Source organism: Heptranchias perlo, chromosome 10, assembly GCF_035084215.1.
Source record: "Heptranchias perlo isolate sHepPer1 chromosome 10, sHepPer1.hap1, whole genome shotgun sequence".
In the NCBI taxonomy this organism is placed as follows: Eukaryota; Metazoa; Chordata; class Chondrichthyes; order Hexanchiformes; family Hexanchidae; genus Heptranchias; species Heptranchias perlo.
Window position 1 is genome coordinate 24,303,087 of NC_090334.1, and position 25,204 is coordinate 24,328,290.

Here is a 25,204-nt window from a genome sequence, read left to right on the forward strand (position 1 = left end):
CATGTTAACGGGGAGTTGCACACGTATTGTCGGTAAGGTGCTATGTTAGTAACTGTACAGTCCCCACCGTTTATAGCGGGCGCGTTCGTGCCAACAATATTTGCCCGTTTTACGCGGGGGCCAGTGCTACAAATAAATGATGGTGTGAAGTAGTGGAGGCATCAAAGAACGCAGGATAATTCTGTTCAGCACATTCAGAGGATGATTCAGACGCTCGCACTGACGACCGATGAATCAGTCAACTTTAAAGATTAAAGCCCAGGATCCGTTAGGTGTCCGTAGGTGGGTGAGTTAAACTGGTCAGGTGTGTGCTCTCATCTTAAAAAGCAGTCGGAAGGTGTCACCTCAATTTATTATTTTTAAGTTCGATCATACTTAACCCCAATGAGAAAAAACCTCTTTCAAAAGTTTAAAACTGGACTCGGAATGTGACCTGCTCTGTAGCCGGCAAGAAGGGTTCACAGCAGTGGAAGGAGTTCTGGGGGGGGGGGCGGCGGTGGTTTAGGAATTAATGACATGTAATCATGAGGCGCGAACCGCTGCTTGAACTGTCTGAAATAGCCAGCCCACTTAATATATTTTAAGCGGCGCCTTGGAAATGACGCCTATGGTACAATAATGTCACATAGTTAGCGCCATTGGCCTGATATAGGCAGCTGTCCGTGATAAACCGGACTGTGTAAGTGACGGGAACTGTATGTCCTTTATTGTACATGGAATCCTTCTCTGATATACTCCAAATACTTAGACTAAGAAAACCATTATTAATGCAATGGAAAAGCTGATTGTTCGCAGGCAGTGTGGAGCAGTGTGATGTGAACAATTAAAAGCAAATGCAGACGGATCTTGGAACATCAGAAATATTTAATTACTGAATGGAAAAAGAGCTCTTAACTTGGTCCAATTTGTTCAATTTGAAAGTCAAATCCGATTTTTGAAAAACTTGAGTGCACACAGCTATCTTGCACAAATCCTGGTAATTTTTTTTAAAAAGTACATTTTTCCAACATGTTTGCTGAAAATTATGCTGCTGCTCGGAAGGCCAGTTGGTACAGGATCAGAGAGTCTGCAGACTTCAAAAAAAAATCTTATCAAGTTATAAAAACTGGGGAAACCATCTGCTTCTTAATTTGTGTCTATTATTACAAAGATCAAACTACCTTTGTCAGTCGAATGTCACCTATAATTTTTAAAGCAGTTAGTTTTTGTAGTTGCTGGACGCGATATGTAAAATCAAATAGCTGCTGTCCATCGACCTGGACCCGAAACTGCTGGTGTTCGCATAGGATTTCCATCTGAAATCAAATATTTTAAAATATGTCACAAATTGTACAATCATGGAATCATATAGCACAGACAGAGGCCATTCAGACCATTGTGCCTGTGCTGGCTCTTTGAAACAGTTATCCAATTAGTCCCATTCCCCTGCTCATTCTCCATAGCCCTGCAAATGTTTCCTTTTCAAGTATTTATCTAATTCCCTTTTGAAAGTTACTATTAAATCTGCTTCTACCACCCTTTCAGGCAGGGCATCCAGATCATAACACCTCGCTGCATAAAAAGTCTCCCAATCTCCCCTCTAGTTCTTCTGCCAATTATCTTAAATCTGTGTCCTCTGGTTACTGACCCTTCTGCCACTGGAAACAGTTTCTCCTTATTTACTCTATCGGAACTGTTCATGACTTTGAACTCTATCAAATCTCCTCTTAACTGTCTCTGCTCTAAAGAGAACAATCCCAGCTTCTCTCCACATAACTGACGTCCCTCATCTCTGGTACCCTACTAAGTCTCCACTGTGCCCTCCCCAAGGCCTTTGCATCCTTCTAGAGTGTGGTGCCTAGAATTGGACACAATACTCCAGCTGAGGCCTAACCAATGATTTATAAAGGTTTAGCATAACTTCCTTGCTTTTGTACTCTCTGCCTCTATTTACAAAGCCAATGCTTTTTTAACAGCCTTCTCAACTTGTCCTGCCACCTTCAAAGATTTGTGTACGTACACCCCCAGGTCTCTCTGTTCCTGCACCCCCATTAAAATTGTACCATTTTGTTTATATTGCCTCTCCTTGTTATTCCTTCCAAAATGCATCACCAGTGAATGCAGATCAACAGACTTCAGGAACTGAGCGCTAATGAGCAGATGTCTTGGTTCAATGAACAAAATCAAAGCAGCAAAACATAATGTGTGTGTCATATATGATCATTGATATCTGGCACCAAGTTGCAAAGTAAAACATTCACTGTTGTTTATCAAAGCGTTGGAACCCAAAGCTGGAGTTACAGCTTTCATTGCACTGCCAACTACTTACAATTGTGCACAGAACAATCATTCAATCCTATGTTTTCCCCCTTCACTAATGTCTGACAGCATGGTTTCATGGTGAGACGCAGGTAGAAGGGTAATGAAGTGGACCATGGCATTCATTCTGAAGTTAATGGCAGGCTCTGGTGCTTTTTGTGCTTGCAAAGGTACTGCATTTTACCAGAAAATGAACTGAATTCAAAATATTGAAGTCCGTTATGTAGAGAGGTGTAGATTTTTGGAGAGAGTCCGAAGATTTGAACCATCTGTGGAATTAAATTCAGTCTGAATTCTTTGTTTTTATGTTACTCTTGCTGATTGGATTATTTCGTACCGACCACATGACTAACAGCATGTCATTAACATGGACCAATCTGACTACCATAAAGACCAAGCATGTGTGTTTGGTCTCTAATTACACGCAACTTTTCTCCTTTGTCATCCCAGACATATTCACGTATATTTCAAATACCTCAAACATTTATAGTTACAATAATTTATATATATTTAAATGCACAGTGTACTCCAATTGTGATCTAATCAGTGTTGGCCTCAACTAACCTCCACGTTCACTTCATAGAATCATATAACACAGAAGGAGCCAATTCAGCCCACCGTGCCTGTGCTGGCTCTTTGAAAGCACTATCCAATTAGTCACACACCCCTGCTCTTTTTCCAAGCAGAGAAGACTTTGATCCCCATCGGTCTGGACTGGAATCAAACCCAGGTCCCAGAGTTTAAAGGCTAGTGTTAAGCCCTCAACACCAACCAACTTCCAGCAGAGAAAGAGAAATCCCAATCAGGTGTGGCCATTTGTTTTTTCCTCATCATTAATCCAAGGGCACGGATGCCAGTTGTTGTGCTCTCACTGCTACTCTGGCTGAGATCAGTTACCTCAGCACAGATGAAGGATTGAGCCTGAACATGTCTCAGCTGTTCACTGCATGAACTTGTTTGGGAGGATTCCAAAACAGAGGGATCAAAGATTCTGAACTTACAGCACCACCAAGAAATTATTTTCCTTATAAGAACATAAGAAATAGGAGCAGGAGTAGGCCAATCGGCCCCTCGAGCCTGCTCCGCCATTCAATAAGATCATGGCTGATCTGATCCTAACCTCAAATCTAAATTCATGTCCAATTTCCTGCCCGCTCCCCGTAACCCCTAATTCCCTTTACTTCTAGGAAACTGTCTATTTCTGTTTTAAATTTATTTAATGATGTAGCTTCCACAGCTTCCTGGGGCAGCAAATTCCACAGACCTACTACCCTCTGAGTGAAGAAGTTTCTCCTCATCTCAGTTTTGAAAGAGCAGCCCCTTATTCTAAGATTATGCCCCCTCGTTCTAGTTTCACCCATCCTTGGGAACATCCTTACCGCATCCACCCGATCAAGCCCCTTCACAATCTTATATGTTTCAATAAGATCGCCTCTCATTCTTCTGAACTCCAATGAGTGGAGTCCCAATCTACTCAACCTCTCCTCATATGTCCGCCCCCTCATCCCCGGGATTAACCGAGTGAACCTTCTTATTATTCATAGAGTTGGTAGAAAGGAACTGTTGCTGTTCTTGTGCTAAATTATATTTATACATTTGCCTAGATACAAAGAGTAAAAATTCCACTTCTGAACTTGCCAGCTTGTGGTTTTCTGCCCATTCACTCTGAAATGAATAGCATTCCAACATTGTCTTGTCTTCCACATATTTCATTAGGATACTACCTAACGATGGCACAATTTTTATGTAGTTTTACTTGAGGAATGTTGACACTTACCTTGAAGTGCTGCATAGGTGTGAAAGGGAAATAAGGAATGTTTTTCTCTTCTTTTCCCCATTTGCCTGAAACTTTGGCGTTTCGTACAACTGAGCGATCCCGGAAGCTAACAGTTACTTCAAGGCCTACATCCGTCTCTGGATCCAAAGAGTTGCTGGTGAGACTTAGTATAAAGCTGTTGGATAATCGCAAATGCAAGCATTAGTCACCACAAGTGATCACAAAAAAAGGTCACATTTGAAAAGTCGGTCTTGTTTTCTACTCACTTTCTCTTTTTACGACTATCCTTAAGCAGCAACCCATGCTAGATTACTGGCCCGCAAATGGCATCAATTCTGAGGTACCTCACCTAAGCGGCCATTACTCTTGCAAGTCATGACAGTGATGTCGGCAGGATATTCAACTGTGATATACCACAACCCAACCCAATCCTGGCAGATACATTTTCAACTGCTATTGCTGATAGTGAAAATCCTGACCAATTGTCTTGTTCTCTAGCGCAGGGCATGTCAGGCTAATTGCAGCAACCCACTGTGATCAGTCAACCCTGCATAATCAAGGATGGAACTTGGGATCTTCCTAGTCTGTGTGCTTTAGTACCACACAACATTTAATACTGTGGGATCAAGGCAGCTGGGGCTCTGCTGCAGTCACGGTGCTAAAGAATAAAACCAAAAATGGCCCGTTTCTATCATGTAATATTTTGCGATTCTATGAAAACATCAGCTGGATGTTGACGTGTTCTAATAGTGTGACTTTAGAACCAAAATGGATGAAAATTTCAATTTGAAAATAATGGGAGATTGCTAAAACTTTACAATGGGTGGAAGCTGTGATCAGGATAAAACCAATTCCAGTGCAGGGTAACTGGGTTTCAGCTACCAACTGACAATAACTCATACTGTTAGTGCACGCATGAGGGTGTATCCTGAATGGGTCAATGGTTGTTTAATTGAAGTATTCCATTGTACCTTACACGTTCCCAATATGTGAGCAGGTGGCTGTTAAAGTGAATTGACACTGCTATTGAATTACTATAATGAACATTTGTTAACCAATAAAGACTCCTTAATGTAAAACACAGACTGCAATTTAGCAGCACTGGAAACTCTTAAGTGTATAGAATCCATTTTTACACCAAGAAATTCTCCTTTTTTTGAGACTGGCCAGTTAGGTAAGCATCAAGGACGTTATTAAATATGCACCTACAGGGTACCATCATCATTTTTGTATGTGTGTGTATATATATATATATATATATATACATATATATATGCTCACCAAGGTGTGAGATGTCGCCACAGTCTACTCCTCTTAATTCAAAACCATTTTTTACTCCAAAAAAAATTAAATGATGTACAAATTAAGCAATTTTAATGAAACAGCATGCCAAAACACTACAGGACAATGCCATAAAACATCAATGCAAACAATGGAAACTTGAGCACTGTACAAGCTGCGCAGGTTCAGGCATTTGTGAAATACTCGAGGATTGGGTATGCTTTCTGCTGACAGCGCACTTGTCCACAAAATTGTCTATTTTATGTAGGGCAGAGAAAGGTTCCATCAGGACACCTGGCTTGGTTGTCAACCACTTCCTCAATTTTCGCACCTAATTGGATGTCATGGTTGTCGTGGGGGCTGGCTCCACCCCCTGTAGCTGTATGTGGGACTGCTGCTGGCCTCTCCCCCACCGGAGTTGAATGCATTGAAGTTTTTGAAGTTGCTGTTTTGTGATACAGAAACTGGGTCTGATCCGAATTCTTTGACAAACTCATTTGCCTTTTCTAGGAAGACTAGGTCAGCTGCTCTGGCCGGCTAGAACCAATTCAGTGAAGCTGATTTGACGTAGAGGCAAGCCGAAGTGTGTACGCTCCTTCTTTGGCTGAAAAAATTCTGCTAGTAACTAGCAGCAATTCCTTGTTTTTAAGGTAAATGAAAATGGTGGTGGGAGGGATGTTAAATTTTTGTGCCACAACTTTCTGAATTTCTCCAGGGTTCTCCTCCACATATTTAATGAACTTGGATTTTTCCTCAACGGTAAAGAGCTTGTACTTCTAGCTAGCCATGTTCTCAATCCATTCGATGACGCTCTGCATTCAAGTGGGAGAGGGTTCCCATGGCTGGGCACCTGATGTTGACCATCGGTTGAAACCACATTTCACTGATAAGAACCCAATCGAGGTGGGAATTTGAATTCAAACTAATAAATAACTTGAATTAAAAGGTAAGAATTAAGCAACAAAATTTCAATGGGAGGCATTTTCTGCAAAATTTTGATTCAACTTCACTACTTGAATAAAGCAGCTTTGAATTAGGAGACGTAGACTACATTATGGAATACAATGCTTGTCTATTTTAGACAGCCTAAATCAACATCCAGTCGACCTTGATGAGAACGCTTTAATCCCAACCTCAAAACAGCACTCCCCCGCTACAGCACTAAATTTTTCCATTTCCCACATCAACTGCTCATTTGGCTTCTCAGAGGATGCCAGTTAGTCAAACAGTACAGAGTTTTTGCAGTTGATAATTTGCACTTTTTGCTGTATCATGAGTTACTCTTCAGTTCCGAGCTGCCCAAATTCATTTCACCCTAGTTGACTTCCTGTGACATGGTTCATGGAGAGTGTAGGTGGTGAGAGTCCGCTCACGCTGCTCTGTGGCAGTGAGGGGTGCACATGCACAAAAGGGTCAAATTGGTTGAGCACCCCAATGAGCAGGGAAGAGAATGATCATGCTTGTAGGCAGATCATAAGAGCAACATTAATGAGTAAAAGTTGCCATTATAGTGAAGGGCAATAAGAAGAATAGAAGCTCTAGGAATGGAACTGAAGGCTAGGCCAAGGCTGTTAAAAAAGGGAAGGTCTTTGGAGATAAAAGTTGGTGAATGACTAGCAAAATGTAATGAGAACTGTGTTAGTAAACTTGTATCTGTTTCTTCAGAATGCTTGAATATTGCATTATGGATGTAATTTGTAGGGGTATATGGTAGGGTAGGTGTGGAAGCACCTATATCACAGAGATAACTTGGTTTTTTGAGTCAATCAAAAATGTGTGACTTTTTTGTACTAAGGCACTTTAAGTGTGACGTGTGTTGTTTGTGAGATTTTTAATTGTATATTCTAATATATATAGGACTCTTCTAATCTGCTTAGGGTAGACAATCTCATCTGATTAGTCTGTTCTGGAACTGAAAAAAAGTACCAAAGGTGATGGCACTCTGCTCTAAATAAACCTATGATTCTGATTTTATTGCATGTTTGAATGCAGCCCTGGAGAAAGCCAGAGATAGGGACAATCAATTTCGAATAGAGGTGAATCTACAAGATTAGCTTTTGTCTGTGTTTTTTAATGTAGCATGTATATATTTATTAGCAAATGTCCTATGGTGTTGCTCACAATAACTCAAAGCCTACGCTATTTATAAGGCAATAGCATGATGCCATGTTACATACAATGGAGCTGAAAATCCTCGACTTTGTTCTGCCGATGTAACAATGGCGGAGTAGGGCTTCTTTAGTGCCACTCAGTTATGTGTTTGACCTCATCAGAATGCCTGAAATACAACTTACATACCGTGTGGATGCCTGTGCCGATATCAGCACAGCTGGGGTGCCCGCTGTGTGTGGGGGGGGGGGGGGGGGGGCGTGGCAGACATTACAGTATTAGCAACTGAAAACAAAGCAACTGGTTTCAAAAGGAAGGGGAAAAAAACGGGACCCTTTTCCAGGGAGGCCGGATTTCTTAGAACAGTCTATCAGTATCTGGTGGATCCCACTATGCCCTCCTGACAGTGCTGCATCCCTGTTTCATGCAGACACAAAACGTACTTCGGAAGCAGCGGAGGTGGAACTGGCGGGAATTCCAACAGGTGATGTCATCCTGCCAGTTCCACTTCCAGCTCTAATGAGGTAGATGCTCAGCCACAGGGTCCTGTTACGGCCACCCCAGATGCCTCAAAAACACTGTAGGTTTTTGGGGCCAATGCATTATTTTGCTTCTAATGGGGAGCTGTGTTACATGATACATCATCCATTTAAGGACACACGGTCTTCTTGCTGTAAATGAGGACCATTAGAACATATTCTCTGTTGCTGGGGAAGCTTCTCTGAAACCAACGGGAAATGACTGCTTTTCTTTCTATTGTATTCCCAACATGGCACAGAAAATTTAATGTGTAACAGACTTATCTCAAAACTTTTATACATACTAGTGCATCTCCCATGGTGCTGCTCACAGTAAATCAGTGAATCTGCTGTTTTATAAAGACAGGAGTATTATCTTAGTTTATGAAACATAATGAATTATTCTGCTGCTGAAGCTGGGCTGTGTGTTACTTTAAGGACACCAGGACTAGTTGCGTACCTTCCTGAGATCAGTAAGAAACTAATTGCTCTTAAGCAGGTCCTCGGATGAACTAGAAGTCAGATTGGCTTTTTTTGAATATAAAGTGTGACACAAATATGCATAGGGTCACTGTGACACCTATAGTGTGGCAGAAAGGTCTGAAAGTTATATGTATTTTAATATTTTCCTCGATGCGTGAGTTTTAAGTGATTCATAGACACGTTGTCAGTCTTAGTGAATTCATAAACTTGTTTATAAACAACACATTACCATCGCCGAATCTCCCACCATCAACATCCTGGGGGTCACCATTGACCAGAAACTTAACTGGACCAGCCATATAAGTACTGTGGCTACGAGAGCAGGTCAGAGGCTGGGTATTCTGCGGCGAGTGACTCACCTCCTGCCTCCCCAAAGCCTTTCCACCATCTACAAGGCACAAGTCAGGAGTGTGATGGAATACTCTCCACTTGCTTGGATGAATGCAGCTCCAACAACACTCAAGAAGCTCGTCACCATCCAAGAAAAAGCAGCCCGCTTGATTGGCACCCCATCCACCACCCTAAACATTCACTCCCTTCACCACCGGTGCACAGTGGCTGCAGTGTGTACCATCCACAGGATGCACTGCAGCAACTCGCCAAGGCTTCTTCGACAGCACCTCCCAAACCCGCGACCTCTACCACCTAGAAGGACAAGGGCAGCAGGCACATGGGAACACCACCACCTGCATGTTCCCCTCCAAGTCACACACCATCCCAACTTGGAAATATATCGCCGTTCCTTCATCGTTGCTGGGTCAAAATCCTGGAACTCCCTTCCTAACAGCACTGTGGGAGAACCGTCACCACACGGACTGCAACAGTTCAAGAAGGCGGCTCACCACCACCTTTTCAAGGGCAATTAGGGATGGGCAATAAATGCCGGCCTCGCCAGCGACGCCCACATCCCATGAACGAATAAAAAAAAAACATTTACGAATTAGTTGAAACCAATGCAGAGGAAGACATCACCAAATTTTTGTGTTTTGTGCAATGAATCCCTCTCATTTCAACCCTGGCCACTTGCCTCCTGTGGCCAAGGCGGAAGGTGAGTGACCTACACCTAGCCGTCCGGCAATGCCATTCTGAGCTGGCTACTAAGAGGCGCACAATAGACGTCTCTCTTTCACATTATCAAAAGCAACAATAACTTACATTCATATAGCATCTTCAATGTAGATAAAACATCCTAAGGTGCTTCAGAGGAAGAAAGGAACTGATACCAAGCCTCTGAGAGGTAAGAGAGAGGTGACCAAAGGCTTGGTTGAAGAGATAGATCTTCAGGAGACTTCTGAAGATGAAAAGAGAAGTACAAAAACATTGGATTTTTGGGGAGTTCCCAAGAGTAGGGCTGAGAAAACTGAAGTTCCTGGCACCAAAAGTAGAGCAGAGGAGGAAGGGATGCACAGAAGACCAAAGTCAGAGGGCAATTAAGGTTAATGAAGGTCGCTGAGTAAGATGGAGGGAGGTAATGGAGAAATATATAGATTAGGGTGTGGATTTTAGATTCAGTGGGGGGTGGGGAATAGAAAACTAGTGTAGGTCAGTAAGGACAGGGGTGACGGACCATTGGAACTTAGTGCAGGACAAGGTGTGGGCAGTCTCCTTTTATCTTTCTTTCTTTTTTTTGCACCCCACAGGTGGCTAAGGTCGGAAGCTTAGCGCTGCGAGAATTGAACTTGCATTCCTTGCTGCTGGCACGGAACTGAATGCCTTGCCACCTTCTTGCTGCTGATATAGCAGATGGGAAGATCTTTGATTTTACCACAATTGTTTGTGAAATTTATGCAGAGATGTCAGTATCTTCTCCACCTCACCTAAAAATGATGAACACAAGACAATGAAGAAGGTGGAGAATTCAATATTGGCCTGATCCTCTGACACGGGCAGTGATCTGAGATGGGTTTTCATGCATTAAAAAACACGCCCTTCTAGAAATGTATGCTGAATATTAAAATCTAATTTGTATGTTGTATAAAGTAAGAAAGAAAGAACTTGTTGTAGCGCCTTTCATGTCCTCAGGATACCCCAAGGTGCTTCATAACCAATGTAGTAACTGTTATGTAGGCAAACAGCCAATTTATGCATAGCAAATTAGATAAATGACCAATTAATCTGTTTTTGGTGGCATTGGTTGACGGATAAATGTTGGCCAGGACACTAGCAGAACTCCCCTGCTCTTCAGGTAGTGCCGTGGGATCTTTTACATCCGCCCGGGGGCCTCAAGTTATCCTAATATATACCTACTCTAGAAGTAGAGTGAATGCTTAACTTCTACAATCCACTCTCTGAATGGTAAACTGAACATCCATTACATTCAGAAATCCTTTGATTATTGTAACTGGGTTGTTCAGGTCAGCTCCAAAGGATGTAGTTTAAGCTGAAAAAATAGGAAATTACTAGGTCACTAGATTTTTTTAAAACACGAAGAAGCAGGGGGTGAACAGAAAAGAAAGTTTTGGGTGATGCATAAGGGAGTTGGCAGGAGTCTCCATTACAACTAAGTACTGTGCTCCAAAATGGAAGGATTGCTACATGCTGGAACAATTAGTGCCACACTGTTACAAGATAATTCCACTGTTGATTCACTCAGCGTATATTTTTAGATGAGGATCCGCCTCCTCACGTTTTTATTCTTCAGAAATTGCAGCATTTTGAGGTCAATGAATTACTAATATCCAGACATCTCAACTTTAAATATCCCAGTTCTGCTCAAGGGGTATTTCCCCCTGCCACCACTAAATGCTTCATCCAGTCTCATTTATAAAGGGCATTTATGGGTGGAAGACATTCCGCTGAGGCTGGCCTGAATCCTGCAGCGGAACTGCAACTGGATGATGGAGGACGTTTAGAAAAATTCTGCAGCGCTTAGAGACCTCTAACAGAGTAACCAATCTCAGCTGGCCTCACGCTAATGCCTGCTCTGCATTTTGCTTAATGTTTGAAGTATTTTTAAAATTTGCCACATTCCCCCCATAAAATTTATATCCTTTTGTAGAAAAAAACAGCGTATGTAATTTTCTGCAGGTTATTTTCATAAAGACAAAGGCACAAAACGCAACATTCAAGTTCATAATAAAGGGTGATTTGTCCTGCAGATTTCTGTTGTTAAAAAACAATGGTTATGGACCATAAAGTCTAACTGTTGGCTATGTAGATGAGTCAAAAACTGCCACTGTAGCAGATTGTTCACTGGCACAGTATGTTGGTATATCCCGGGGGTTGTGTGAATTGAGTCCATACATGTAATTCCCAGCGTAATGAATTCCCAATCTCGGCGGGGCTGCCAGGATTTGATGTAAAATGTGAGGCAATTGAAAACCGGGCTCACACGCAGTCATATACATTCTCACATGACCCTACTAAAATGGCACATTCTGGGGAACAGGTCACTTGTTTGTCTGTCCGTCCTATACTAGAAAATGTTGTGGGACTGGGAGATGACTAAAATACAAACAGAAGTCTATGAGCATAGGAACAGAAGTAGGCTCCTCAGCCCCTCGAACCTGTTCCGCCATTCAATTAGATCATGGCAGATCTGTATCTTAACTCCATTTACCTACCTTGGTTCCATATCCCGTAATACCCTTGTCTAGCAAAAATCTTTCAATCTCAGTTTTGAAATTTTCAATTAACCTAGCCTCAACAGCTTTTTGGAGGAGATGGTTCCAGATTTCCACTACCCTTTATGTGAAGAAGTGCTTCCTGACATTACCCCGAATGGCCTAGCTCTAATTTTAAGGTTATGCCCCCTTGTTCTGGACACCCCAACCAAAAGAAATTGTTTCTCTCTACCTACCCTATCAAATCCTTTAATCATCTTAAACACCCCTTAGATCACCCCTTAATATTCTATACTCAAGGGAATACAAACCTGGTCTACCAAAGTATATGGTAATAAAAAAAATGTGGGAAATGCTGCACTTTAAGGTTTTTTTTAAAACTTCATTTGTCCCTGTTTGGGTGGGGTAGAGTTCATTACTGCACTAGTCCCGAGGAGGGAAGAATGTGTGATACCTCAATTTCCTGGGATGTTTAGGGTGTAACTGAGGACTGAGGTTGAGCTGGGGATGGGACAGAAAATGCTGAAAGACATTACAGTTTCATCTGACCAGAATCAGCTGTTTGTTTCTTCTTCTGTGTAGCTGTTTTGACCTAGGGGTGAATACACTGGCTTCAGTTCAACATCAACTGCCTTGGAGCCAGAACTAAACTTCGAAAACTCATTACTTCATTTTCTTACTGAAGTTAATGAGAATCACTCCCCCCACTGGCTCAGTGCTTTTATCCAGTGAGCTGAGAGCCATAAAAACCAAGGAAATCCTCATCTGTGCTGAACTTAGTTAGCTGAACTTAGCCAGGGCAGTGTTAATGCCACTACAATAAGCCTCAGTATCCCAGGTTAGGGAGAGGAAATCGGCCAGAGCTCCCACTGCTGATCGCTATTAAGCCAGCCCTGCTGGAAGACCATGTGGGTAATTTTGACTTTGTGCGATAGTGTAAAACCGGTGATAGCGAATCAGCAACCCATTTACATGAAGATCAATGGAAATAAAAATCAGGAATGTAAAACGGGCTGCCGATTTGCTATCACCCGTATTACACTGTCGCACAAAGTCAAAATTACCCAATGTCATACTACAACAAAAAGTGTTGCTCCTTCCAGCTCACTAACAAATCCAAAATTGGGAACCGTCAATTTAGGGAATTGCATATGTTTGCTTAAGTCCTATTCCTTTCCATTGCCTTCACTGTATGTTTTTTGTGAGAACTTCAATAAATCAAGGCATAATATACAAAATAAACTATATTTCAGCATGAGGAACTCTTTTATTTTTGTTCAATGTAAATCAAACCCAGTCATGGCCACTATTTTGCACAACATTGATAAAAGACAAAATTTTTGTGCTTGTTATGAATGATGCAGAACTGGCTCAAGGATAAATGTAGCTCTTTTCTGTAATATTTCGGTACATTTTGTATTAAGCTGTAGTTAGTGAGAACTTGTGTTGCTGTTGTAAAATAGCATAATTGAAAATTGGGAAGGAGGAGAAAAACAGGATTCATATATTATTGACTAAAGATGAATCACCAGTACTTAAATAGTTAGTGATCAAGCCTTGGGAATGTTGTGCTTTCTTGCTATGAACTACCCTCCTCCCCAGGGCCATGAGAAAGTAAACCTCGGTTTACATGGCATGTTTACTAAAGAATGGGGAATGCTAATTCTTCCTGTGCCAAGAACTCCAACCTCATATGTGAACTCTGTTCTCCTCTTTGATTTTTTTTCTTTTTTCATCGCCTGTTCGTCATAGTGCAACTGAGATAAGGAAATCTGTACTATTTCCTCCTGTTCCCTTACCCTCCTTCCCCCCAGCAAGAAGCATTCCATTCCCAAATTTGTTAATTGGGATTAATTTTCTACTGTAGTATTAGCTGCCTTGTTGCACACTGGAATCCTTAAATTCCATTCACTTGTTAAGAATTTTTCTTTTGCTGACTTGGTCGGCGAAGGGCAAAATTATCTCGTTACTCCCCAATTATCTCCAAGTCCAGTTTGTGAAATTGTCTCCTGTAGCACGAATGGATATTTAAAGTGGCTCCCCCAGTAGCTCAGTGAATTTATCCAGTGAGTAGCTGTGCCATAAAGACCAAGAAGGTCCCAGATGTGATACCTATTTGCACTGAGTTAGTTTATCTCAGCTAAATGGTTGAGGTAAGCTAATTTGGCTCCTGCTTCTGATCCCTATCTAGTGACCTTTGTTGAATATGCATGTATGTGGATATTGGATCCTTAGCATGTATGTCTTTCCGGTCCTCTTCTCCTTCTCCACCCTAACTAATTGTTCCAGCCCTACTCACTATTACACCTCCCTAAAATTCCAGCCCCTCTGCCACCTTAGGTTCTTGTTCCTACTGGACTGGTTCAGAATCTCTCTGTGCCTCAATCTGGGAATCCTGTCTTACTCAAATTGGCATACACCATCGACCTTTGCTCCAGTGGTCACCCAACTGTCTCATTCTCATCTCCCAACGCATTTCCCACCGGCCACGCTCCTCTGGGGTTAATCTTTTAAAGCTCCTCCCATCTCACTCTCCCTCACTTGCTCTTTATCATCCGTCCAACAAACCTCCGACCACTTCCCTCTCCACACCGCCCTTCAAAATGTTCGCTATCTTGTGGAGAAGGCTCTCCCCATCCATGGCCCCATCTTGAGGAGCACATAGATGACCTGGGCCTGAGTGAAAACTGGCTCACTGCTGGTGATTCCATCTCCCTCAACAAGCTGTCTGCCTGCCTTCACATTCGGGCAGGCCCTGGGCAAACCACCTTGGCAGTAGTAAAGCGCTCATCTTGGAATCTCAACTTCTCATATCCTCCTATTCCTCTGGCTCTTTCTCCACAATTGAACACCACCTTCTACTATCCCTCGTATCTATCCAGTCAGATCCTCATCTACCATCCCTTTAGGCTCCTTCCTCACTGAAATCTTCTCCCTCCTGTCCAATCTCAACCTCTGCATTGAGCAATTCCTCATCCTCAGTGACTTTAATCTCCACCTGAACTAACTTCCCCACTTCCTTGCACTGCTTTCCTCCCTCAATCTCACCCCCAACATTTCTTCTCCCAGCCCATGCCTTTGATCTTGTCACCACATGCAGCCTCAAGACCTCCAAGGTTTCTATTACCTCCCTGGCCACTTACTCATTTTCATATCCTACGCAACTCAAACCCCTTTCCTGTCGCTTTCCACCCTGGAAATTCACCCCCCCAACTCGCTTGTAAACAACCTCTAAATCTAATCTCCCCCTTCCTCTGGTCTGCCTCCCACAATGGCATTCATACCTCTGTCAATCTCCTATGCAACGCTCACCTCCAGCTTCAATGGACGCGTCCTCCTCATATACCGGGATGTCTCCCTCATGCACTCCTTTCCCTAATACTACAGCCACCTTTGCAGCCTCATAGCCAGAATACACTTGGTGATCGAATGACCTGCAAGCACACCACCAAATCTAGGTGTGCCTCAAGCTCCACTGTTGCTCCCTCTCCTTGGTCAGAACCACATACTACTCCAGGGTCATCAATAGAGCGGGAACAACTCCAAACTCCTTTTTTTCATCACAAAGCACCTCCTCAGACTACCCTCCACCATAATCCCATCCTCACCTCAGACTCAAAATGCAAGGAATTCATATTGTTGTGCCCAACATTGATGACGTCTGCAAACCAGCTACTGCCTCTCCTGAATGCTCCACAACTCCACTCCCCCATCTTCCCAACCCATCCTGTTCTCTCCAGCTTCTCCCACTTCCTCTCAGCCCACTTATCTTGTACATAAAGCCTCACAATGTGGTTGCCTCTCAATGACATTCCCACCTCTCCTTGTTCAAGATCCTCCAATCTGGCTGCAACCCTGCCCACAACACTGAGACTGCATTTGTCAAAGTCACAAATGACATCCTGTATGACTGTGACTTTGGCTCACTGTCTCTTATCCTCTTCAATCTCCTCAATACTATTGACCACTCCATCCTCCTTCAGTGTCACTCCTCGCAATGCTCTCTCTCAGCCCATACTCATCACTTAGTACGCACTACACTGCCTCTAACAGCTTTTCCTCCTCTGCAAGCATGGTCACCTCTGGTATACCTTCGAGATCCATTACTGGTCCCTTGTATGCTATTCCTTGGCAATATTTTCTGAAAGCATAAAGTCAGCTTCCACATGCTGACGACACCCAGCTCTACCTCTCCGCTTTCTCCCATCAATCCAAAGGTTGTTGCTCCAATCTGTCCAACTGTCTGTCCAACATCAAGTCCTAGAAGAGCTAAAATTTCCTCCAGCTTAATGTTGGTAAAACCAAATCCATCATCTTTGGCTCCAGCCAGCATGCACACATGCCAACCTTCCCAGCTGCTGCTTCACGTTAAGTTAAGAGATGCGGAACCTTGATATACAATCTTTGGCTCTTTTTTCCCCATCCTGCTTGGCGCTGTGTTCTTTCATCCTTAATTTAAACATTTCAAGATTTCTTTCTGCACATGAGCGCTACAGAAATACAAGATGTTTCTGCCCCCACCTCCCATACATTGCGCACGTTCTCTAGGCTTATACATGAAGAATGGCCATTTGGGTGTGGTACCAGAGGTTGCCCGGTGCCCATGTAACTGTACCCTGGAAAGTAATCGAACACTCTGGGGAAGGGGAGGAGGGAAATACTCTCTCTCCCCGAGGTAACTTGAAAGGACCAATGATTCCCCTTATGGTGAATTTCTGACTGCCATAAGGACAGGATGGGGAGCAAGAGTGAGGATACTTCTGCCTAGAGAGAGAGGACAAATTAGCAGGGGAGTCGCCCTTAGAAAAGGAATCAAACAAAAAGAGACATGAAATGGAAGCAAACTGAACAGAGTCGGCCTAGTAAATTGGTTTGAAATGATGTCACAATTTCTGAATGTATTTACTAATGCATTCTGCAATGGTATAATTCATATCAAAAAAACTTTGGAATTAAAAAGACTTATTTTCCTCTACACAATGACAACCATTCTCCGTTAAAGAGCTAAAACAATGTGGGCATCAAAATTGGAAACTCTTAAAAGTAGAACGTTCGTGCTTTTTAAATAGTGGCCTTTGACATGCTTCAAAGTTTGTTGTCCTGTAAACGTTACTGTCCAGTTACTCTAGGACTCATAGCGAACTGAACTGTTGACACTCCACATAAATGGTTGGCTCAAAAATTAACTGCTGGAACTGAAGATCAAACCCATTAAGAGGCCAACTAAAATTATGATTTTCACAAGACAATGACCAAAGGATGTGTGTGTGTGTAATGTATTGCAGTTTTCATCACTTTACAGTATGCTTTAGACTTTGTGGAAAAAGCGCAATTGTGTCTGGTCCCTAACTATGACACAGGTTTCATTTGTTATTTACAACGTATTTACTCAGCTCCTTTACTACGCTGTTTTACAAAACAAAAAGTTTAATTTTTAACTGGTTAAACCTTTGTTGTCTAAACCACCCTTTTGCAACTAAATATCCACTCGTTTGTACGGAAATGTGACGAGAGGCCGAGAATAGCATTACTCCTTCTTGAACTGAAACTATTAACAATCAATGTATGGGATACGGACAGTGATGCGCTGTTTATGCAAAAATGCTGAGCTGCAGGAGACTTTTAACGAGAATTAGCCCTGAATCCAAAGTCGCGCGTGGAAGAGGTGTCCCAGCTCGCTCTACCTGTTAGGCTGTGAATGAACCATCCCCATAACGCTTATCTTCATCGACGGTTTCAACCCACTTTTGATCTCACCGACAAAGGGCTTAGCCTGTAAAATTAACAATGCAACCGACAATGTAAATATGAAAAGCAACATCAAACTGAACAATATTTCAATGCATTTTAATTGCGTTCTATAAAACTAGTAATGCGCAAGGTTTACAATATACCCTGTTTAAAGAAACAATTTTACGCTTAAAAAGGAACCTGCAACGTGTACAAGGTAAACATACCCGCTTTACAGCAACAACTGGTTAAGATCTCCCATTGAAATGGACTTTGCCCCAACTGACAAAACCCTTCAAGCACAGATGAACAAGCCCGAGTTATCTTAGTTCACCGCGATATTCGATCACAAACCAATTTTCCGGCCAGCAGCTAACACACAAAACTTGTCTCGCAGTGAAAACAAATGGTCGGACACGTGCTAAGTTTACAACGTGTTAAAAAGCAGCAACACCAGACAGAAAATTACGTTTCGCTGGAAGAGTACAGTGAAGTGGCTTAAGCCAGGTTCCCGAGTGCAGCAGTGATCCCTGAATCTGCCACGAAAGCTCAGCTAAATGCCAAGCGTTTGAACGGATTCAGTAATCCGCAAAGATTATTTATTTTTCCACGCTTTAATAGCCAGGTAACCGAAAAGTACGACCGCACTTTAGATGATCAGGTTGTTGGGTGGTGGGGGGGGGGGAGAATATAATCGCGTCAAAATTACCACTTTTTAAAAGAAAAATGACCAATTTCAACTATTTGCATTTTAAAAAAAAAATTAATAAAATTATTTTTTAAAGACTTACAGATGATGAGTTGTCATTATCCGCCATTTTAAAAAACAAAACGCGTTCGAGGTTGTTCCGGTCAGATCAGTGAGTGGAGAAGTTTCTTTGAGTGGCGATGGGTTTATCTCCATGCGAGCCCGAGCCCGAGCCGCGCGCCCTCGCCCTCGCCCTCGCCCAGCCCGCGCCTGCCTCCATCCTCCCTTTGACCACAAACAATAACAGCCACGCCGCTTGCCATGGCAACCCCGGCAGGGTGGGGATTCCACGAGTTCATTGTTTGCACGGCGCCCCTGCTCGTGCAACCTGCGTTTTAGCGCAGATAAAAGTAATCTCGCTCCAAACACATTGCTGCAAAAAAAAAATGAACCACTCTGCAACGCTCCTAGGGTGGAGGAGGTGGGTGGAGGAGGAGGAGGGGGGGAAACCCGCCTCAAATTTTTTTAAAAATGCTGGTCCAATATTTTGGGCGCATTAAAAACGTTGTTAATCTTCAAAATTCGTAATTTTTGAATTTGCGATATTTTGTCGCGAATTATGTTTTCTCTTCGCAGACCTCACATGCGAAACAGAATGCAGTGTTATTTTCGGTTATTTCCTAAGCCACTTGAACAGAATGGATATAAGCTGCACTGTTGCGCTCTCATCGTTCACTGCCCTTCCAGCTCACTATCTTTTGTGAACAATCACTCGCAATATTAATGTCCATACACTTAACGACTGAGTTTACTGGAACATTTATTATTAAATACAATAAGGATTCGACAATCCAAAGCTTCGAGGGGTCTCACAGCTCTGAATCCCCAGCAAATGTGGCTACACCTGGCGCCAACAATAGTTGGCTGAGTCTTCAAGTTCACTTTTTATTAAAGTTGGAAGATCAGCATTTATTAGGATATTTTCTCTACTCCTCATTGACACTAACTAACATTGCCGCATCACCTTGGTTTACTGGACATTTTCTGTGCGTTATTTCATGGCCATTATTTAAAAATTGCACTACATATTTATTGGGTCTGTGTTTTAGGCTGCAGTTATATTGCCACTTTCACGTCAATACAAAACGGATATAAACGTGTCAGATGATGATTTGATGCCCCAGCACACTAAAGCCACGCAGTGTGGGACCCTTGCCAGGAGCTGGTCCCAGGACAATTTGAGTGCACGCTGGCAGCAGTATAACTACAGTTAAAGCTACATTTTAAAAATACCTAGGTGGTCCACTGTACTGCCTTAGAACTTTTAAAATTATGCACGTAATGATTTTAATGTTATACAGAGAACATGTGCTCCTGTGCGTGCTTGCCTTACGTTATAAATTAGTAACCTAGAAAGCAGAGCTGTGTTCAAGGGCACATGCTTAGTTCTTTATGGATGACCGTACAATGATCGCGATGGATGCACAGTGAACAGTATAACTCCATTCTTCTAGCTGAGTACTGCATTTCACAGATATCTGTCTGAAATAGGCAGATGCAGTATAATTTCAACCTTAAAAACCCATGTATATGACTGTTCCAGTGATAAATGATCACTAACTATTTGTGTACATCTTGTGTGTCATTATTGCATCCAGTAATTTGTATTGTGATACTTCAGAATGTTATTATTCAATAGGTGTGAACTATTTTTAAAAAAAGTTTCATGCCAATTTTCCCCACTCTTCTCCCCTAAAGGTGTTGAATCTTCACTGGGTATGATTCAATAGAATGATGCAGTCTGATGGACTCCTGTCTTTTTTCTATATTATCAAACGAACACCAGTGCAGTGATGTAGTTAGGATGGGGCTCGCAATGACAATTGCTTTTGGTAGATCGACAAACTCAGCATTATTATAATGGGTCAAAACCAGTCCCCATCCACCACCACCCTCATCCACCTGGCTGAACTTGTTCTTACGTTGAACGACATCTCCTTTGACTCCACTCACTTCCTCCAAATAAAAGGTGTCGCGATGGGAACTGGTATGGGTCCCAGTTATGCCTGCCTTTTTGTGGGATACGTGGAACATTCCTTGTTCCAGTTCTACTCAGGTCCCCTCCCTCACCTCTTTTTCTGGTACACTGATGACTGTATCGGTGCCATTTCCTGCTCTCGCCCTGAACTGGAAAATTTCATCAACTTTGCTTCCAATTTCCACCCTTCTCTTGCCTTCACATGATCCATCTCCAACTCTTCCGTTCCTCAACGTCCCCATCTCCATTTCTGGGGATGGGCTGGCAACCAATATCTATTATAAGCCCTCCTACTCTCACAGCTACCTTGATTACACTTCCTCCCACCCCTCTTCCTGTAAGGACTCTATTCCCTTCTCCTTGTTTCTCTGTCTCCATCGCATCTGTTCTGATGATACCAACTTCCACACCAGTGCTTCCGCTATGTCTTCCTTTTTCCTCAACCGAGGATTCTCCTCCACTGTAGTTGACAGGGCCCTCGACCGTGTCCATCCTATTTCCTGCACTTCTGCCCTCACCCCTTTCCCTCCCTCCAAGAACCATGATAGGGTCCCCTTTGTCCTCGCCTTCCATCCCACCAGACTCCACATTCAACGTATCATCCTCTGCCATATCTGCCACCTCCAGCATGATCTCACCATCCAACACATCTTCCCCTCCCCTCCCCTCCCCTTTTAGCATTCCAAAGGGACCTCTCTCTCCGCGACACCCTAGTCCACTCTCCCATCCCCACCAACACCTGCTCTCCTCCCCACGGCACCTTCCCGTGCGAGGGTGCAGGAGATGCAACACCTGCCCTATCACCTCCTCCCTTCCCACTGTCCAGGGCCCCAAATACTCCTTCCAAGTGAAACAGCGGTTTACTTGTACTTCTTTCAATTTAGTATACTGTATTTGCTGCTCACAATGCGGTCTCCTCTACATTGGGGAGACCAAACGCAGATTGGGTGATTGCTTTGCTGAACACGTCCACTTTGTCCACAAGCGTGACCCTGACCTGCCGGTCGCTTGCCATTTTAATTCCGTGTCCCACTCCCACTCTGACCTCTCTGTCCTCAGCCTCTTACACTGTTCCAATGAAGCTCAAGGTGGAAGTTGGCATCGTCAGAACAGATGCGACGGAGATGGAGAAACTTGGAGAAGGGAATAGAGTCCTTACAGGAAGAGGGGTGGGAGGAAGTGTAATCAATGTAGCTGTGGGAGTAGGTGGGCTTATAATAGATATTGGTTGCCAGCCCATCCCCAAAAATGGAGATAGGGAAGTTGAGGAACGGAAGTTCAGGCACTTTACAACCTTCCAGACTCAACATTTATTTCAATAACTTCAGACTATAACCACTGCTCCCATTTTTTTTTAATACTATTTTTAATTTTTAAAAATTTTAGTTTAAAAAAATTATTGGACTGCAGCTGCGGGTTATAGTTCTGCTGTTGCCATTTACAGCTATTCTGGACCGATCTTTTGTTTCTTAACTTGTCCCATTACCACCCTCCTTGACTTGCACCATCATCCCGTTTGTCATTTAATCACTCCTGCCCTCTACCCTATCAGACACCTTCCCTTTTGTTCTTTCCTTCCCTCCCCCGCCCCCCCCCCCCCCACTTTTCCTGGCTCTGTACTTGCTTAAAAACTTCAGCATCTTCCAGTTCTGATGAAAGATCTTCGACCTGAAACGTTAACTCTGTTTCTTTCTCCACAGATGCTGCCTCACTTGCTGAGCTTTTCCAGCATTTTCTGTTTTTATTTATTATGAGAATGGAGCAGTGCAATGTCTGGACAGAAAATGGTATTGTAAAAATGTCATCAGGGTTTTATTTGTTGGTTTCAGTCTATTCCTACTTGTTTTAAAAGGAAGTACAAATCGGCCTCAGTCACAGAGCTCTGGGCACAATGGTGGTATGGTCATGAACCGTGACCAATTTTACACCATCAATCCCTAGGTCTCTTTGCAACACTGTGGATCATGGCCGTGGACAACGGAAGCTTAATTTTGGCTGATGAGCACATTCTCGACATCCTGGGTAAGAATTCTCTCGCTGGAACACTGGGAAACCAAGGACGAGGCTTACCTTCAGTTGAGGACAAGTTATAAAGAGTATTAGAAGGAAAGGGAAATAATTAAAGGGTCAATTGTATCTATGAAATATGTAGTGTGTGAAATACTGGAAAGCTTCTTTAAGGGAGAAATTGGGTAGAAATATCATGGGGGGCATCAGGAAATGGCAGATGTGTTAAGTTAATTATACACATAAAATTCTAGGTCCAGTAAAACTGTCTTGGGGGACTATAACATATGCAAAGGTCAGTGAAGCATGCGCAAGAAGAAACCTGAAAGTATTAAATGTTTACAGCGCACCATGACCAGATGGGATACACATGAGATTCCACAAGGAAACGAGTAAGAAGATATATGAGGCCCTTGTTAATATTTTCAGGATGTTCATAAATGCTGGGGGTGTTACATGGCAGCTCATGTAATCCCTGTATTCAAAAGGGATATTTTTTTTGTATTCGTTCATGGGATGTGGGCGTCACTGGCGAGGCCGGCATTTATTGCCCATCCCTAATCGCCCTTGAGAAGGTGATGGTGAGCTGCCTTCTCGAATTGCTGCAGTCCGTTCTCCCACAGTGCTGTTAGGAAGGGAATTCCAGGATTTTGACCCAGCGACGATGATGGAATGGCGATATATTTCCAAGGCGGGATGGTGTGTGACTTGGAGGGGAACATGCAGGTGGTGGTGTTCCCATGTACCTGCTGCTCTTGTCCTTCTAGGTGGTAGAGGTTGCGGGTTTGGGAGATGCTGTCAAAGAAGCCTTGGCGAGTTGCTGCAGTGCATCCTGTGGATGGTACACACTGCAGCCACTGTGCGCCGGTGGTGAAGGGAGTGAATGTTTTTTAGGGTAGTGGATGGGGTGCCAATCAAGCGGGCTGCTTTATCCTGGATGGTGTCGAGCTTCTTGAGTGTTGTTGGAGCTGCACTCATCCAGGCAAGTGGAGAGTATTCCATCACACTCCTGACTTGTGCCTTGTAGATGGTGGAAAGGCTTTGGGGAGGGATATACATACAAAAGGGATATACATAAATAAGGGAATTTTGAATTTGTTCATCTATCACTGAAGGACATTTATTTTGGTCACCTGCCCTAATACCTCCTTATGTGGCTCGGTGTCAAATTTTGTGTGGTAACGCTTCTGTGAAGTGCCTTGGCACATTTTACTATGTTAAAGGCACTATATAAATTCAAGTTGTTGTTTTGATGTTGTTTGAGTCAAAATAGGTTTTAACTTTTGTGTAACTCATTGTTACAGATACATTTGGAATATTGTATGCAAAAGAACATTAATGAAGATTGTTAATTGCCATTTCTATCAATATTCTTTTGCATTGAAAAAGAGTGATGAGTATAATTTGGGAACTCAAAACACCATGGGGTAAATTGTTATCTTCACCACATGGTAATCTGGCAGAGCGGATCGCCTACCTATTAAATAACTTGCCTGATTTTCATTCCAGTGATTTCAATGGAATGAAAATTGGACAGATTCTATAAAGGGTGGGCCAACCGTTCTGCCAGATTATTGCCCATGCAGTAAGGATGGAAATTTATCCCCATGTTACGAGGAAAGATTGATCGAATTAAACTTGTTTTTAATTGAGAATGGATATGTTCCAGGTCTTGAAAATACTAAAAGACATGGATGACTTGACTGCTAGAGAACTTTTCTGTTTTTTTGCCTGCTGCACAAAATGCAGTTCAGGTTGCTCAACCTCTCTAATAATTTTTCCTGTTTTCTGCCCCAATTCACATTTCTGTGAAACTCAGAATGAAAAGCAGTTCTTTCATTATTCTATAGTTATTGCAAAATTGATAATAGCCCATAAATAAAAACAAAAAAATGCTGGAGATTCACAGCCTTGACAGCATCTGAAAAGATAGATCAACTTTCCATCATCCGAACTGGCTGACCAGTAAAAGCCTGCTGTATCTTTATTGTATGGTAATTCACCTGATCATCTTGACCTTTTCCTCACCTTCAATCCTATGTATCTGGCTTCTCGTTATTGGGCTCTTCTGATCACTAAGTCAAATCTACCTCTTGCAGAATATCCTGCAACAAATCATACTCTCTAAACTAATTCCCTCCGGTCACATTCAGCAGTATAAGTCAGCCAACCGTGACACTTTTTGTGACTTTTTTTTCTATCTTTCCTTAGTTCAACTGCTGTTTTTACTATTCTGATACTTACCAGTGTTATCCTTACCAGTGTGGAAGGTTTTATTGGTTCAATCATGCCTGTCATTCTGATGTACTCAGCAACACCCTTAGCCAATTTTATCTCTGTTTGTAACTTCTGTAAATTCACTATTAGAAACTTTAAAGAAAGTGTCAACTACTGTCCTCCTGCTCCCCCAGCAGTCATTCCTTCTTGTCCCTTGCCAATTCCTGTCTCTTGTAACTTCCACAAATCCTTCTTCCCAGTCCTTTTCCATCTGGATGGTACGGTTGCTGGCTGTCCAAAGGAGAATGCTGACATTTTTTTGGCTCACTTTCTCTTGCGGTTGTAACCTTGATGATCCTGGTAAAGAGCCTCCTTCCATTGCCCTAATTCTGTTTGAACATGAACATCAAGTTCTATCCCATTCAGATCTGTCAGATTCTTCTTTTCCTACTGGTAGTAGTTAAACTATCTCATTTTAAGTTAGCTAGAATTAGT

General features: G+C 42.7%; 1 protein-coding gene across 2 annotated transcripts; it reads right to left on the reverse strand.

Annotated features, from left to right (window-relative positions):
• Positions 1-846: 846 nt before the first annotated feature.
• si:ch211-10a23.2 (Galectin-related protein A-like) lies at positions 847-18,868 on the reverse strand. Of its 2 annotated transcripts, none has more exons than XM_067990985.1 (4): positions 18,551-18,868; positions 17,714-17,802; positions 4,076-4,250; positions 847-1,295 (listed from the first exon to the last, which is right to left on the reverse strand). In XM_067990985.1, the coding sequence occupies exons 1-4, from the start codon at positions 18,575-18,577 to the stop codon at positions 1,152-1,154; spliced, it is 435 nt and encodes a 144-aa protein (XP_067847086.1). In that variant the 5' UTR covers positions 18,578-18,868; the 3' UTR covers positions 847-1,151. The 2 variants fall into 2 exon arrangements, with proteins under 2 accessions (XP_067847086.1, XP_067847087.1); XM_067990986.1 differs by lacking the exon at positions 18,551-18,868 and adding an exon at positions 17,987-18,181.
• Positions 18,869-25,204: the final 6,336 nt, after the last annotated feature.